The sequence below is a fragment of the Sus scrofa genome, chromosome 3 (genome assembly GCF_000003025.6).
Source record: "Sus scrofa isolate TJ Tabasco breed Duroc chromosome 3, Sscrofa11.1, whole genome shotgun sequence".
NCBI lineage: Eukaryota > Metazoa > Chordata > Mammalia > Artiodactyla > Suidae > Sus > Sus scrofa.
In genome coordinates this window covers 59,872,512-59,890,887 of record NC_010445.4, presented here as the reverse complement: position 1 = coordinate 59,890,887, position 18,376 = coordinate 59,872,512, and the positions used below count along the sequence as shown (strand labels likewise).

Here is an 18,376-nt window from a genome sequence, read left to right as displayed (position 1 = left end):
ATATTACATTTTCACATTTCCAGTAACGTCAAATATTCTTTTGGAAATTTGGAGAGGAACCAGTGTTGGAGTAAGAGGTGCCTACCCCGTTTGGTGAAAGCCAAACTGAAAGTCTAGCTCAAGTTGAACAGCATGATTTTGAACTGATTTTGCACAATGGGGATGCCCAACTTTAACAGAAACCTTTTCATTTTCAGTATTTTTAGAAAGACTTAATTTTATCACATTTTAAGACCGTTTTCATGTTCTACTCCAGGAGAGAAAGAAGTTTGGTCCTCTTGGTTGGAACATCTGCTATGAATTTAATGACAGTGACAGGGAATGTGCTTTACTGAACCTCAACCTTTACTGTCAAGAAGGAAAGATTCCCTGGGATGCGCTAATTTACATCACTGGTCAGTAACCCTAACCCTAACCCCAACCCCCACACGGCCAGGGGTCCAGCTGTGCCCCCACTCAATTACTGGTCTACACCCACCCGGCTTATACCAAGATGGTGTCCTCCCAAGGGTCTGGTGACGGTGGTGATGACTTCCGATGTTCCCTTTGAGAAGATAAGACCATGATAAGAATATCATAAGAATATTTACACATAGAAAATGGGGCAGATGTTTTCCATACATTGGAATAGCAAAAAAATTAGGTAGCTCTTGCTACATGCCAAGCACATTTCCCATGAATTAGCAGATTTAATCCTCACAATGACCCTGCAAGGTAAAGACTATTACACCCCTACTCTACACATAAAGACACGCAAGTGCACACTTTACAAGGGTGGAGCCAAGGTTTAAACCCAGGAAGTCCAGCCTCCAAAGTCTGTGCTTTTAAATTCAAAAGAATCTGGGCATGACAGACTAGTAGAGACCTGCTGAGTCAGGTAAACTTGTGGAGAAAGAAAGAAAATATTTCAGGAATTACGATTTTTAGCAAATATGAGTTGTGGCCACCTGAGACCTTACGGCCAAAATGTGATCCAGTTTAGAGCACATAGGCCCAAATAATGAAGAAGAGATTCCCACTGGGAAGTGGGGAAAGGAGAGCCTGAAAGGGGGCAGAATGGGAATGGATGCTTCTCATTGGTGAGCAAGGGAAATGGGCAACAGCAGGGAGGTTTCAGCTGACCTAGAGCCTTGAATGGCTCGTGAAACCGTGGACCATGTTTGAGTGGAGACAGTGAACATGGATGAAGACCCATCCCCTGGGTGGACCAGGAGGGGTGGGAGTGGAATCTGGGAAGCTCCTTGTATTCCCACCCCTACCACACCAGTGGGACCAGGAGTACTTAACAGAATTGTGATGGGGGCACAGTGGTTCTCTGGTCCCTTCTGTGTACCCTGAATTTCCTGTTTGCTAGATTTTCTCTCCCTTCTTTTTCTCTTATAACCTTTGACTTTTCAGGTTGCTTTAGTTTCTACTGCTGTGGAAGTTACCTATGTTTTGAAAAGGATAGAAAGGAACAGAACAAAGATGTATCTGCTCTCACCACCACTATTCAACACTGTGCTGGAGGAAATAAGACAAGGAAAAGAAATAAAAGGCATCCAGATAGAATGGAAGAAGTAAACCAGTCTTTATTTGCTGATGGCAAGATTTTGTGTGCAGAAAATCCTGTGGAATTCACTTACACACACACACTTAGAAGTAACAAATGTTTTCAGCAAGGTTCTAGAATACAGAATCAATATACAAAAATCAACTACATTTCTGTACACTGGTAATGAACAATTAGAAAATATTTTAATTCTATTCATGGTAACATCAAGAATAAACTACTTAAGAATAAATGTAACATACAGCCACTATGGAGAACAGTTTGGAGATACCTTACAAATCTATACATAGAACTTCCATATGACCCTGCAATCCCACTCTTGGGCATCTATCCGGACAAAGCTCTACTTAAAAGAGACACATGCACCCGCATGTTCATTGCAGCACTATTCACAATAGCCAGGACATGGAAACAACCCAAATGTCCATCGATAGATGATTGGATTTGGAAGATGTGGTATATATGCACAATGGAATACTACTCAGCCATAAAAAAGAATGACATAATGCCATTTGCAGCAACATGGATGGAACTAGAGAATCTCATACTGAGTGAAATGAGCCAGAAAGACAAAGACAAATACCATATGATATCACTTATAACTGGAATCTAATATCCAGCACAAATGAACATCTCCTCAGAAAAGAAAATCATGGACTTGGAGAAAAGACCTGTGGCTGCCTGATGGGAGGGGGAGGGAGTGGGAGGGATCGGGAGTTTGGGCTTATCAGGCACAACTTAGAATAGATTTACAAGGAGATCTTGCTGAGTAGCATTGAGAACTCTGTCTAGATACTCATGTTGCAACAGAACAAAGGGTGGGGGAAAAAAATGTAATTGTAATGTATACATGTAAGGATAACTTGATCCCCTTGCTGTACAGTGGGAAAATAAAAAAATAATAATAATAAAAAAATGGAAAAAAAAGAAATATTCATAGAATAGCTATGCCTTGAATTAGTTACAACCGACTATGCTTTTATTTTCACCTTAATAGCTTCCATATTTAAGTAATTCTGCATTTCTTTAACCAATAAACCATTTTAATTATAGAAAAAAAAGGAATATTCATAGAATAGCTATGCCTTGAATTAGTTACAACCAACTATGCTTTTTTTTTCACCTTAACAGCTTCCATATTTAAGTAATTCTGCATTTCTTTAACCAATAAACCGCTTTAATTATAGAAAAGAAAAGAATAAATGTAACAAAAGAAGTGCAGATTTGTGCACTGAAAACTGCAAAGCATCGCCAAAACAAAATTAATCAAATTAAATGAAGAGACATGATATGCTCAAGGATTGAGAGACACATTGTTAAAATGGTACTAGTTCCCTGGACTCATCTATAGATTTAACACAACCCCTTTCAAAATCTCAGCTGACGCTGTTGCTGAAATTGGCAAGATGATCATACAATTCAGATGGAAACGCAAAGGCAAAACAAAAACAATCTTGGGGGAAAAATTAAAATCAGAAGATTTACATTACCCAATTTGAAAAGTTATGCAAAGCTGTAGCAATCAAGACAATGTGAAACAACAAAGATTTATAGTATAGCACAGGGGACAATTCAGTATCTTAAACTATAAAGGAAAAGAATTGAAAAAATAATATATATGTATAATAACCAAATCACTTTGCTATACACCTGAAACTAACATAATATTGTAAATCAACTAAATGCAGTTTTTAAAAAAGACAGTTTGATACTGGCATAAGAGTAGACATATAATCAGTGGAATAGAATTGAGAATCCAGAAATAAACCTTTATTCTTCTGGTCAACTTTTTTTTTGTTTTTTACAGCCACACCTGTGGCATATGGAAGCTCCCCAGCCAGGGGTCGAATCAGAGCTGCAGCTGCAGGCCTACACCACAGCCACAGCAACACCAGATCTGAGCCACATCTGTGACCTATACCGCAGCTTGAGGCAACGCTGGATCCTTAACCCACTGAGCAAGGTCAGGGATCAAACCTGCATCCTCAGAGACAAAATCAGGTCCTTAACTCACTGAGCCGCAATGGCAACTCCAGTGGTCAGTTTATTTTGAACAAAAGTGCCAGGACAATTCAACGGGGGAAGGAGAGTCTTTGCAACAAATGATGCTAGAACAGTTAGCCATCCATCTGCTGAAGAATGAATGTGGATCCTTAACTCACACTGTACAAAAAATTAATTCAAAATGAGTGATATATCTAAATGTAAGAGCTAAAACTATAAAACTCTTAGAAGAAAACATAAGTAAATCTTCATGACTTTTGGTTAGAGAATGACTTCTTAGGTATGATGCAAAAGGCACAAACAATAAAAGAAACATAATAAATCCAATTTCTTCAACACATAAAACTTTTGCACTTCAGCAAACACCATTAAGTAGCTGAAAAAGCAAGCCACAGACTGAGAGGAAATATTTGCAAATCATTTAAGATACCTGTACACGCAGGATGTAAAGAACTCCACGACAGAAGAAAAATAATCTAGTTTTTAAATGAACAATAGATTTGAATATACATTTCACAAGAAGACATGCAAATGCCTAATAAACGCATGCAAAGATACTCAGGGAAATGAAAATGAAAGCCTTGAGATGCCACTTCATACCCATTAGGATGGCTGAAATAACAAAGGCAGAAACAGTGTTAACAAGGATATGAAGAAACTGGAACCCTCATACCCTGCTGGTGCCATTGTAATACGGTACCACTGCTTTAGAAAGTATTTTAATAGGCTTACCCTATGACCCTATGACCTAGAAATTTCGTTCCACTCCTAGGAATATACCAGGGAAAATGAAAACACATGCCCACACCAAAACTTGTAACGTAAATGTTCATAACAGCATTATTCATGACAACCAAAAGGTAGAAACAACCTGAATGTCTATCACCTGATGAATGAATAAATAAAATGAGGTATATACATACAATGTAAAATTATTCCACCATAAAAAAAGTACTGATATATGCTACAATGTGGATAAACTTCAAAAGCTTTATGCTAAGTAAAAGATGGCATGTTGTATAATTTCATCGATAAGAAATTTCCAGAAAAACCAAATGTACAGACAGAAAATAGAATAGTGATGGCATGGGGCAGGGGATAGAAATGGGCAGTGGCTGCAAATAGGCGTAAGATTTGAGGGGGACGACAGAAATGTTCTAAAATTAGACCATAGTGATGGTTACATGACTTTGTAAATTTACTAAAAACTATTGAATTATACATGTAAATTGTAAGTGACCTGTGTGATTTTTAAGTTGTAGCTCATTAAAAATGTTTTTAAAAAATCAGAGGAAAAAAGGCAGTGCTTTATCCAGGCAATATTTGCTAATGGTGAAATTTTAGGCAGTCATTTGTGGATTAACCCAGAAGACACTGATTAGTACTACTATGGTAGATGCTGGAAATTCAGTGATGATATGTTGGTAGTCCCGGCCTACCAAAAGCTCATGGGTGGAGATAATAAATAAATTATAATATGGAATGACAGTTACCAAACTAGGACATTGCTCTCTTGGAAGAAATAAAATCTGTGAAATTCCAAACACAATAACTTTCAGCTAACCATCTCAGCTTGAAAGAGAATTTATATATATATATATATATATATATATATATTCTTGTCATAATGAAAGAGTTAGAGATGAGAATGGATGAACATTTGAAGGATTCAGAAGTTGACATCATCCATACCATAGGTCAAACCTTCCTGGAACACTACAGAGGTGAATAATTAATTAAAGCAATGGGTCTGGAATTTTTCCAAGGAATTATATCAACAATGCAATCATCCCAATGCAGAACAGAGATCTTTCCTATCTGTAATTTGGAGATGACAGTAGAACATAGCTTCTCTGTGAAAAGAGGGATGAGATGCTGGGAAATCTGATTCCCCAGAACATAACTTTTGTGAGGCAAGTTGTCCTTCACCTTGAATCTACCCTCCCTCCTGAGCTTAATATCAATAATTTATAAGGTATGTGTAGAGTATGAATGCCTTGTTGGAAATGTTTTGGTTCCATTTAGCTCATTTACCCCCAAAACAAACAGGGTTTCATGGAAAGTATGTGTTTTAGACTACTACAGTCAATGATGTTAGGATAAGACCCCAAATCAATATTTTTGAAGCAAAAAAAAAAAAAGAGAGAGAGAAAGAGGGAAGAATTACGTAAGTAGAGCTTAGTGGCTTTAGTTTCAGTTGTTTGGAAAAAGCAAAATAATTAGGAGAAAATACATATACTAGACTTTTTTGAGTTTTTAAACATTGACTTTTGGGATGCATTGGTGGAAGGAAACTCATTGTGCTATTTCTGCTTTCAGTACCAAATATATCTATGTATAAATATACCCATTAGGATGTGGATATGCATATCAGTTAAAAACAAATAATAATAATTTTAAAATGCAAACTCCTTTTCAGGTGAAATTACATATGGCGGTAGAGTTACAGACACCTGGGATCAAAGATGCCTTCGTACTGTCTTGAAAAGATTTTTTTCTCCTGAAACATTACAAGAGGATTATAAATATTCTGAATCAGGTAAATGATTTTTTTCCAGTATTGTGAAAAAGACTTTTTCCAAGAAGTCACTGACAGGATCTCTGAGTTTTCCACCCTGGAGCTCTCTGTGTCCAGCCCTCACAACCCAGTCCCCATGCCCACCCATGCCCATGCTTGACCACCTTCGGAACTGCTTTGGGGGAGTTCCCTGGTGGTCTAGCAGTTAAGGATCTGGCATTGTCTCTGCTGTGCCTTGGATTCGATCCCTGGCCCAGGACCTTACGCATGCCAAAGACACGACCAAAAACTAATAAATAAACTGCTTTGGTTGTAAGAGTACAATATTGTGCAATAACCTATTTTGAATAACTTCTGATGGAAAGTGGGTTGTATTCTCTCTTTTCAAACTTCTGTAAATTCAAAGCACACCTTTCAACAACACATCCATGGATTCTCAGAATTGAAATGTTCTGCAGGTTAACACTCTGAAAGGTTAAGACACTAATCAGATACTAAAGACCTCAAAAAAGGGGGCATTAAGAAAAGAAATAAATAAAAAACAAACAAAAACTAGATACAGCAATGAAAGCAAGGGATCTTGGGAAAAACAATCTCCATTTCTGTGTCTGGCAGCGGATTATAGCAACCACGTGAACCAGGCAGAGAGGGATTAAACTGGGCAGTACTCAAAACTAAGAAAGGTTTGCCTTCTGTGTTTTCAATAACAGGCATCTATTTTGCACCCTTGAGTGACAGCCTGCAAGAGTTTAAAGACTACATTGAAAACCTGCCTTTAATAGACGACCCAGAAATATTTGGAATGCATGAGAATGCCAACCTAGTTTTCCAGGTAGGTGGCCTTTCAACTTAAAATACATATTCATATTGTGCGTATACACCTGAAACATCAATAATCACCTTGCTAGCTCTGTCAATTATAAACAAACATTTCACCTCAGTCTCAGCACTTGGTTCCAATTTAGCCTATTCCCTCTGGATCCTTCATAGAATCCACAGATCTTCATGCATTCTTCTTGTCTTTGGCCACCCCCCTCCCTCCAGCCTTCTGCCTCATCCATAATCTACCTGCTCATCTACCATAACATAGGGATTTGCACGATAATCCAGACAGTCCTTTCTCTTTTGCCCTTCTCCCTCCATGCTGGGCATATTTGGATCATATTACACAAAGATTTATGGATCCACAGATGATCACATTACAAAAATACAGTAACGGTGGAGTTCCCGCTATGGTGCAGTGCGTTAGGAATACAACTGCAATGGCTCAGGTCACTGCAGAAGCACAGGTTTGATCCCCAGCCTTGTGCAGTTGGTTAAAGGATCCAGCATAGGTTGCAGTTACAGCTCAGATTAACCCCTGACTTGGAAACTTCCATATGCTGCAGGTGAGCCATTTAAAAAATAAAATTGAAAAAAAGTACACTAAGAAATATCCAAGGCAGAGAACTTAAAACACTGTTACTTTAAAAAGAATAGTTCATCAGTTTTGCCATCTGCAACAGCATGGAGGTTTTAGAGGGCATTATGCTAAGTAGGCAGAGAAAGACAAATCCTGTATGATATCACTTACATGTAGAATCTGAAAAACAACAGACTGGTAAATATGACAAAAAGAAAGCAGACTCACAGAAGTTCCCATTGTGGTTCAGTGGTAATGAACCCAACTAGTATCCATGAGGATGTGGATTTGATCCCTGGCCTCACTTAGTGGATTAAGGATCTGGCATTGCCGTGAGCTACGGTGTAGGCTGAAGGCACTGCTCAGATCCCAGTTGCAGCTCTGATTCCACCCCTAGCCGAATTCGACTTCCATATACTGCAGATGTGAACTTAAAGAAAAGCTCGATTCATCAAGACCATAGCAGTAGGTCCAAAGAGCAAACTGGGTAATTTTACTCCTCCCAGATCATCTGATGCCACACGATTACCTAAGGGTCGTCCAAGCTCCTCAGCACGGCACTCAGGGTTCCCCCATCATCAGGCTGCTACATCCCCTTCCAGGTTCCTTATCTGTCCTGGTCTGGTATCTGTGGGTGAACCCAAACCATAAAAGAGGCCTGTCCCTGGGGCCCTGGAGTACCCTACAGGTGGGAGACTAGGTTGGCCTGGTGAGGCTAAAGGGAATCACTTTTCTCTTCAACTTGAATTGTGCTCCTACAAGTTAGAGTCAAATGAGAGGATAAGGACAGCTGGATATTGAGGAATCCATGCAAAACATCAGTGGAACTTCTCGATGCTCTAAGACCTTATGTCATGTTCTCTACCATTACAATTGCTTTGCTATTCAGCGAGGAGTCAGAATACCTTATTTTTCCTGATTTTACTTCCAGGAGGAAAAAGAGGTGTCCAAACCCAGAGTTAATATTCAGTCATCTGACCCTTTCCTCTGGAGGAGGTAGAGTTTGGAGGGGAGAGACAGGGAGGGGGGAGTGGAAGTGAAAGTCTCACTACAGGAGAAATACCTGACTTTGGGGAGGGTAACACTCTTGGCAGTGTATACCTGGGAATGTAGTTTCTTTGTACTTTCCATTGGTTCAGAATGACTAAGAATGAGACAGTAAGCAGGTAGTGAGCCCCCAGGTAAGTTTTTCTGCCCAGCCTCCCTTCCTTCATTTTTCTGGTACAGTACATGCCCTCCTCCCACCTCTTTCCTCTGGGACAGCTTCCCCTTCCTCATTCCATTAAATCCTGGTAAAACTTCCAACCATGCTTATCTTCACAGAGGTAGGCATGTGACCCAGGCCTGGCCAAAGGCAGCACAGCATCACCCAGCCACTGGGATTGGTTCATGGGCAGCCCGTGGCCCATGCAAGCTGCTTGAGACTCCTTTCCTGAGATAGGAAAGATAGGTGCCAGGACTGGTGGGGGGCGGGGGGGAGGGCCTCTTTCCTCTAGAATCACTGGCTAGGATCCTATGTATCTGCAGCATTCTGTGGCTTTATCCCTGACCCCCTCTCACTTTCCCCTACCACATGGAAGAAGGTCATTTGCCATTGGATGAGGGAAACAACTAAGCATGCACAGGAGAGAGAGTGCTAGATCCATCCATGCCTGTAACCCAAACAACTGTGTTCTCTTCTTCCCAGCAGCGTGAGCCAGCAGATCCCTTCTCTTTGCTTTAGCTGGTTTAGGTTAGATAATTCTACCTCTGGCCATCAATAACGTCTTAACACAAAAGATAGAACTGATTCCTTCCTCAGTCCAGCACATTATATTTACAAAGATGCATACCAGAAGCTAGTAAAGAAAGTGGGCCTTGATGTATGTACATCGGTTGAAGACACATGGAAGGAGTTTGCCTCCCAAGAGAATAATCAGAAGGAGTCAAAGACCATCTGCCTAGCCTGACTAGGAGAAAACAGAAATCTATTCTTTTCTCATTAGAGGCTGAGTAAATAAGAAAAAAACAACAGAGGCTAAGTAAATAGGGGAAAAAAACATACTGAAGGCTATGGGATAGAAAACACTATCCAGAAGATGTAGACTCACTCCCTTCAAATCATCTACCACAGAAATCAGGAAACAAATAATATTTTTTGGCTTCTGGGATAGGATAGAAGACGTAGCCAGTTGTCAGAGTGGCTCTGCTCCATGTAGTCACCCAGGGACCCAGATTGGCAGAGGCACCATGATATCATAGCTGCACCTACTAGAACAAATGACACCTCCATTCACTGCAGGATGGAAAGAGACTAGAGTATGCGTAGGCTTTTTATTGCTTCAGCCTACACAGTCCACATTCATTTCACATTTCATTGACCAGAATAGTCACATGGCCCGCCTATCTCAGGTGCGAGAAAGCGTAACTTTGCCATGCCCTAAAGGAAAGAACTGGAAATTGGTGCTCTCTAGAAGTCTCTATCTCAGCCACTGTCATAGATCAAAGTCTTAAACATCTACCAGGCTGGCTGCACTAAATGTTTAAGACTTTCATCCAACCAAGAAGTAAAGAGCTGAAACAGAAAAGTCATAATAATAAATGACAGGCACTGAGTAAGAAACCAAACTATTTAACTACAGCCTTAAGTAATAACTTCACACATGTGTTTAGGACCTAACGAATATGTCAAAAATAATGTTTAAAAGGACATCTGTTGGGTAAAATACAATTTTTACAATCAGGAGCTAAAATCCCAGGTTCTAAATTCTTTTCTCAGGTAAGTGGATGATGAATATTGTGCCCCATTTAAAAACAAACAAACAAACAAAAACTCTAAGAGGGCCCAACAATTATGCATGAGAAGATGACCATGTTTCTGAATAAAAGAAAAATCTGTAAAAACTGAAAATATTTAACTTACCTTGGAATAAGAATTTCTAAGCATAAAAAGCAATTTTAAAAACACATTAGAAAAAGCCAGTGAATGTGAGTACATAAAAAAAGTCATAAGAAAATTAAAAGACAAATGATAAAGTAAAACATCTTTGAAACAAGCAGCAACAACAAAAACAGAAGTTAACTGTCCACACATGGGACACTTTCCAAAAGAGACCATATGTTAGATCACAAATTAAGTATCAATAGATTTAAAAAGATAAATATCACACACATTATCTTCTCCAAGTAACACAGGATAAAATTAGAAATCAATAAAACTATAGTAATCAAAACAGTGTTGATACTACAGAGACAAACATATAAACCAAGAAGTAGAATAAAGACTCCAGAAATAAACCCTCACCTGCGGTCAAATGATTTTTGACAAGGGTGCCAAGACCATTCAATGGGGAAAAGACAGTCTTTTCCACAAACATTGCTTAGAAAACTGAGTAGCCACATGCCAAAAAAATGAAGTTGGACCTTTACCTAACACCATTTACAAAAATTAAATTGGATCAAAGACCTTAATGTAAGAACCACAAATATTAAACTCTTAGAAGAAAACAAAGGACAAAATCTTCATGACAGTGGATTTGGCAATGATTTCTTGGAGATGACATCAAAGACAGAAATAACAAAAGACAAAACAGTAGACATCATGAAAGTTTTTTAATTTTAATTTTTAAATTTTAAGGCAACAGAGAAAAAGACAACCCACAGAATGGGAGAAAATATTTGCAGATCATATACCTGATAAGAGATATATATCCAGAATACAGAGAGAACTCCTAAAACTCAACAACAAAAAAACAAACAACCGAATTCAAAAATGGGTAAAGAAATTGAACATGCATTCCTCCAAAGAGAAAGGTAAAGTGGTACAGCTGCTGAAGAAAACAGTATGGCAATTCCTTTAAAATATTAAAAATAGAATTACTGGAGTTCCAGTTGTGGTGCAGCGGAAACGACTCTGACAAGTATCCATGAGGATGTGAGTTGTAGCCCTGGCCTTGTTCAGTGGGTTAAGAATTGGGCATTGCCATGAGCTGTGGCGCAGGCTGGCAGCTACAGCTCCAATTCTATCCCTAGCCTGGGAACTTACATATGCCGCAGGTGCAGCCCTAAAAAAAGACAAAAAAAAAAAAATAGAATTACCATACAATCCAGCAATTCCATTTATGGACATATACCCAAAAGAACTGAAATCAGGGACAAAAACAGATGTTTGTGCATCCATGTTCATAGCAGCATTATTCACAATAACCAAAACAAAGAAGTGTCCAAGTGTCCATCAGCAGATGAATGGATAAGAAAAAATGGTGTATATATACAATAGAATATTATGCAGCCATGAAAAGGAGTGAAATTCTGCAACTTACTACAACATAGATGAGCCTCGAGGACATGATACTAAGCAAAATAAGCCAGTCACACAAAGAAAAATACTATGTAATTACACCTTTTTTGAGGTATTTAGAGTAGACAAAATCCTGGAGACAGAAAAGAGAATGGTGGTTGCCAGGTCCTGGAGAGAGATGGAAATGAGAAGTTATGGTTTAATAGGTACAAGGTTTCAGTTTTCCAAGTTGAAAAGAGTTATGGGAGTGGATGGTAGTGACATTATTAATACATTTAATACTGCTGGACCATACACTTAAAAATGGTTAAGATAGCAAATTTTATATGTATATAACCACATGAAAAAGAATTTAGAAAAAAGTTAATTATCTTTATTATGGACTTAGCTTTATAAATCAATAATAATAAATACTAAAAAGCAAGAATGTATAAAATATATACATACTTTATAGAGACATAATACAAGTAGCCAGTGAACATATTTTTTAAATGTTTAACTCTACTAATCCTCAAAGAAGTACAAATCAATGAAAAACTTTTTTTACCCATTAATTTGCAAAAGATTTTCTTAAGCAATGATATCAATTCTTACAAAGGCACAGAAAGACAGGTCCTCTGATACACTGTTGTTGGGAGTGTAAATTGATACAGTGTTGTTAGAAATCAATGTAGTAATACACATTTACAAAATATTCCTTTGGTAGTATAAAATTTGAAGAATTTAAGTGATAAGTGGATAAACTCATATACGGACATTCTATTCAGAGAGTTCTAAAAAAATCTAAAAGCTAGAAATGCCCCGAAAGTAAACAACTATATTAATTACAGTGCCTTCATTCCACCAGCTACCATACAGTCACTTAAAGTTGGACTCGTGAAGATTTTTCAATGTAATGAGAAAGTGTTCATGAAATTGAAAAAGATGGAGTTCCCGTCGTGGCGCAGTGGTTAACGAATCCGACTAGGAACCATGAGGTTGCGGGTTCGATCCCTGCCCTTGCTCAGTGGGTTAAGGATCCGGCGTTGCCGTGAGCTGTGGTGTAGGTTGCAGACGCGGCTCGGATCCCGAGTTGCTGTGGCTCTGGCATAGGCTGGCAGCTACAGCTCCGATTAGACCCCTAGCCTGGGAAACTCCATATGCCGCAGGAGCGGCCCAAGAAATAGCAAAAAAAAAGACAAAAAAAAAAAAAAGAAATTGAAAAAGAATGAATACTACATATACATTTATGGGCTCAATTTTTTAAACTATATGCACATACATGCAGATAATGTCCATGGGTGAGGGAGGTAAACTATAAAGTTATAAATGTCTCTGAAAAGCAAGATTATGAGTAACTTTTATACTTTTCTCTGTTTTCTATATTCTCAATAATAAAGCCATAATACTCTTCTAATTGAGAAAAAATGTTATGTAAATAAAAATATGTTCCAAAACTGAATTCTCATTATTTCTTCCTCACTTTCATAACTGCCTTTTAAATGATTAGCTAAAACTTGCTTAACAATTTTTTACTGTGATAAAACAGATAACATGAAATTGATCACTTTAACCATTTTTAAGTATACAGTTCAGTACTATTGTTGTTCAGCCAAAAATGTTTAACCATAACACTGGGAACTAAATATTATGCATTTCCAATGAGCACATTTTTACAAACTCTATCTTCAAGATAAATTCCCAGTTTGGGGCAGCTGCCATTATTTCTATAATAAACTATGTGTGCTGCAAAATTATTTTTTGAGGGCTTGGGTCTTTACTGTTCTGTCTCTTCTTGCCATTCCAGTACAAAGAGACCAACACTTTAATCAATACCATACTTGAGGTTCAGCCAAGGTCATCTTCTGGTGAAGAGGGAAAGAGCAATGATGAAATTGTCCAAGAACTTGTTGCTTCTGTTCGGACCAGAGTTCCAGGTAGTAAATAATTTGTGGCATATGTGTATAAAGGGACTTTTAGGAATAAACTCAGAAAGCTGAGTGATAGGTAGGTCCAGATCAGCTTAATATTTAGATTCTCCTTTACATAGAGCGATCCCACAATGTAGAATTCTCTATTTCTAGATTAGAAGCACTTACAGCCCCCCTTGTGACCTCAACTGCCAGAAGCCTTAGGCGCAAGTTGGTTTCTAGCCCAATGGAACATTAACCAGACTTTGTCCTGAGCTTTCTCATGTCTCTAGACCTGGGCTGTCCAAGAGAGCAGCCATTAGCCACATGTGGCCACTTAAACTTAAATCTAAATTAAATTTAATTTAATTTAAAATTCATTTCCTCAGTTGTACTAGCCACATTTCAAGTGCTGCCCTATTGAACAAGGCAGATAGAGAACACTTTCGTCATCATAAAATATCGTTGGTCAGCCCCACTCTGGAATCCATTTCATTTTGTTTTTTTCCTCCATTCAAGAGGAGTGGCTAAATTATCTCACCTTGTTTTCTGGTGAGTTGAGGAATCTTCCCAATGATCGGAGATCCACTTTCACACTTTTTCTTGGAGTGGCTATAGATTTAAATGGCCTAATCTACTCATGGTTGGAAATGTCATTATAGGAAAAGGAAAGCTGAGGCAGGAAAAAAAAAAAAACTAGTGACTGTAAAAGCCAGCTGTGTTTCTGTCTGTATTCGCAGGGCTCAACACCAAGTACATGGTCCCCTCCCCCCACCCTAAGCAGTTCCCCAACTCTCTCGACACCAGCTGGGTGTCCCACAGTTCAGTTAGGACATTAACTATCCAGAGTTAGCACAGACCCCACAGGTCCAGGGCTCAGTTCTACAAGACTGTCCCCACCTCAGATGCCAATTGCCAGTCCTGGGTCATGACCTGTATTTCTGACCAACCAGCTGTATCGAGGAATCCCTCCACCCCATTTTGAGGTTCAGTCCTTTTCTAGAAAAACTCACAGAACTCAGGAAAACAGTTATTTACATTCACTAGATTTTTTTTTTTTCTTTTTAGGGTCATACCTGCGGCATATGGAAGTTCCCAAGCTGGGGGTTGAATAGGAGCTGCAGCTGCCGGCCTACACCACAGCCACGAGGGATCTGAGCCGCATCTGTGGCTTGCAGCAATGCAGGATCCTTAACCCACTCAGTGAGGCCAGGGATCGAACCCAGATCCTCATAGACACTATGTCAAGTTCTCGACCTGCTGAGCCACATCAGCAACTCCTATATTTACTAGATTATTTTAAAGGATGGAGATAAACACACAGGTAAAGAGGTTCAGAAGGCAAGGTCCAGAAGAGCCCCAAGGGCAGCAGGAGCTTTTGTCCCTGTGGAGTCAGGGTGCACCACCCTCCTGGCACATGGATGTGTTCGCCAACCCAGAAGCTCTCGAAACCCTCCAGTTGGGGTTTCTTCACTGCATAGGCATGATTAATTAAATCACTGGTCATTAGTGATTCACTCTCCTCTAGCCTCTCTCCTCTCCCAGGAGGATGGAGAGTAGAGCTAGAAGTTCCAACCCTCTAATCACACAGTTAGTTCCCATGACAACCAGCCCTCCATCCTTAGGGGCAGTCCAGAGAAGTCTTCTCCTTAAACTAGGTGTACTTAAAAGGCGCTTGTTATGAACAGCACAAGATATTCCTTTCACCTCTATCCCTCAGGAGCTATTTCAGGAGTTAGAATCAAAGAACCAATGATTATAGAAATCATGTCCCGATCACTTTTTTCTTTTTACTGCCACATCTGCAGCATATGGGAGTTCCCAGGCCAGGGATCAAATCAGAGCTGCAGCTGAGGTCTACGCCAGAGCCACGAAGACAGCAACACCAGGTCATTAACCCACTGAGCGAGGCCAGGGATCGAACTCGCATCCTTACAGAGTCATCAGGTCCTTAACCCACTGAGCCACAACAGGAACCCCCCATCACTCTTATCAATGAATTTACAAGGGTTTTAGGAGCTCTGGCCAGAAGCTGGGGACAGAAACCAAAATACATATTTCTCATTACATCACAGTATAACTGACTAAGTCTTGTGAATACTCTTAAGCCCCCAGAAAATAAAAGGATGACCTGTGTGACCTCAGAAGCCAGTTATATTCCTCCTAAAACAGGCCCTCAAAAGAATCTCTTCTTGATAGAGAGTTCTGTTGATACTGAAGCAGCTCTTTTAGGAAGCAAATTTTGAATAAACATAAGAAGGAGGACTGGGTGGCAAGAGGGTGAAGATGAATGGATGGATAAATGGATGGATGGAGAGTTCATGTGCCTGTTTCACAGAGTTCCATGGACACCTAGGAAGTTTTTCTCACCAAGCTTCATAAAGCTTGTGCTTTTACTATGAAATGATATGTGGTGCCCTGTGCTTATCATTTTATAGTAAATGAACTATGTAATGAACACAGTAAATGAGACTGAGGGGGCAGGGGTTGCAATTGGCTCCACAAGAGAAACTAGGGCCTGGACTAGCCCAAGGAGATTGGTAGGAGGAAAAAATCTGAGGCATAACTACAGCCCTGCAGACCCAAAAGATGGCACTAACCCCCTGCTGTGTGACTTTTCTACGGCAGCCAACCTATGAGCGGTTCAGAGGAATTTGATGTACATATCTCAGAGCCATTCATTTTCTCACACTTTACTCAGATATGTAAAGGGAAATTAGTTCCTTCATTTTTCATAGCTCCTGTGAGCCTCCATTTGGTGGACTGTGGGGGGAAAAGAAGAGCATGCTTTTTGATCCAGCGTGAACTATGGGTCTGTTTAATAATCCAGTCAGTTCCTCTGAACAAAGCTCAGTCATCTGGGATAAATGCTGAGTCTCTCTCCTCTCTACATGTCCTGCCCCAGCCCCTCATCTCCTAGGTGCAAGGCGGGTGTGCAGGGAAGAGCAGGGCTCACATACTCCCCCATGCACACAGGGCAGAGGAGAGGACTCAGGATCCCTGGCACCTCCGGTCTCAGGGATGTTCCTGGTCTGCCAGGGGGCCACTTGTTCTGCTAGCACTGGCCACTGAATGGCCCAACTCCCATCCAGCCATGGCCCAGGGACCAGAGAAGCTGGCTTGAAGAAAGGTGAAAATAGCTACATTCCAATAGCAATGCTAGAAAGATGGGAGTCGATGATAACTGGCCTGATGAGTGAGCTGCGTGTGTTTCAGAAACTCTGGAAATGGACAGCGCTTCTGAGAGCCTTTTCGTCAAGGATCCTCAAGGACGCCTTAACTCCCTGACCACTGTTCTTGGACAAGAAGTGGACCGGTTTAACAATCTGCTGAAGCTAATACACGTACGAGTGCTCACTGCCGTCACTGCTACTGGCTATCAAAGCTTGGTGGTTCTGGTGTAAGAATGTGAATTTTCCATTCCTGTCACTTCAGCATTCCCATTTGGATAGACTAACAACCCTGCAAGCTCAGCATATCTAAAACCGAGTTAAACCTCCTCTAAGTAGTCTGTGTTCCCTTTCTCAAAAAATGGCTTGGTGAACATGTGGCATTACAAACCCTTCATTATTCTAACCTGCACCCTTAGAATTACCATTGACTTGCTGGAAATTTGGCCAAGGACCTAAGCAAAGAGAGACTCAATGCTTGTTCCCTAATGTCTAGTTTGGGTTTGTTTGTTTGGCTGAACCCTCGGCACATGGAAATTCCTGGGCCAGAGATGAAACTCGCACCACAGAATGACAACACTGCATCCTTAACCTGCTGGGCCACCAGGAAACTCGCAAGTTTGTATTTAATAACATAATCTTTATGAAGACTACGAAAACCAGAGTTTCTCAAAGTGTGGGCCACAAGACACCTGCCCTAGGATCCACTATGCTGCATATTCAAAATGTAGATTCCGTAATCCCACTCCAGACCTACTGACTTGGGATCCCTTGAGGAATTCCTGGGAATATGAATTTTAAATAAACTCCCCCAGATGATGTCGCTGAAACTAAAATTTAAGAACAACCCTTTAGACTTTGCCTCATGCTCAGGAATGCCTTATGGATGGCCTTAACTCTGTAATGAGGGCTAAAGGACTTCCTGGTTTCTCTGTGAATAACTTTAATGAGGGAAATTATTAAAGACAAAGTATTGAGCATTAACCGGAAAAGTTTTACTGCCAAGCAGCGAACCATTTAAAGTAGATCTTTTTTTTTTTAAGTGGTCTGTATTAAGTTTATTTTTTATTAAAATACAGTTGATTTACAATGCTGTGCCAATTTCTGCTGTGCAGCAAAATGACAATCCCTTATATTATCTTCCATCACAATCTATCCTAAGAGACTGGAGGTAGTTCCCTCTGCTGTACAGCAGGACCTTCTTACTTATCCATTCTAAATGCAATAGTTTGCATCTGCTAACCTCAAACTCCCAGTCCCTCCCACTATTATAGATCTTTTAAAGACTGTCTGTCCCTATTAGGAAAGCAAAGTCTCCAAATGTTCCTGGTCGTCTGGCAAGACCTAGGCTTGTGGGTTAGGAGAGCATGTAGTCAGCTGAATATGTGTTGGCCTCACTTGGGGCTGTGGCATCTAGTTAGGTAAACCCCAGTATCAGCGGGCCAGGTAGCCAGGTCAGGACTGATTACTTTCTAAAATGAATGAATTAGGACACAGATTAAGCTGCTGTGATAAAGATCCCCAAATACAGTGGCCAAAACAAGATGGGAATTCTCTTCTCT

The 18,376-nt window shown here is 40.0% G+C and overlaps 1 protein-coding gene across 4 annotated transcripts in view; it reads left to right on the top strand.

Annotated features, from left to right (window-relative positions):
• DNAH6 (dynein axonemal heavy chain 6) overlaps positions 1 to 18,376 on the top strand; it is a 254,417-nt gene that overhangs the window by 223,387 nt on the left and 12,654 nt on the right. For 3 of the 4 annotated variants that reach the window (XM_021087305.1, XM_021087306.1, XM_021087308.1), the window contains 5 exons: positions 257 to 395; positions 5,976 to 6,095; positions 6,785 to 6,906; positions 13,542 to 13,671; positions 16,861 to 16,988. In XM_021087305.1, the coding sequence (XP_020942964.1) occupies positions 257 to 395; positions 5,976 to 6,095; positions 6,785 to 6,906; positions 13,542 to 13,671; positions 16,861 to 16,988 (639 nt within the window). Of the gene's footprint in view, positions 1 to 256; positions 396 to 1,398; positions 1,913 to 5,975; positions 6,096 to 6,784; positions 6,907 to 13,541; positions 13,672 to 16,860; positions 16,989 to 18,376 lie in introns of those variants that run through there. The other variant, XM_021087307.1, reaches the window with a different exon arrangement.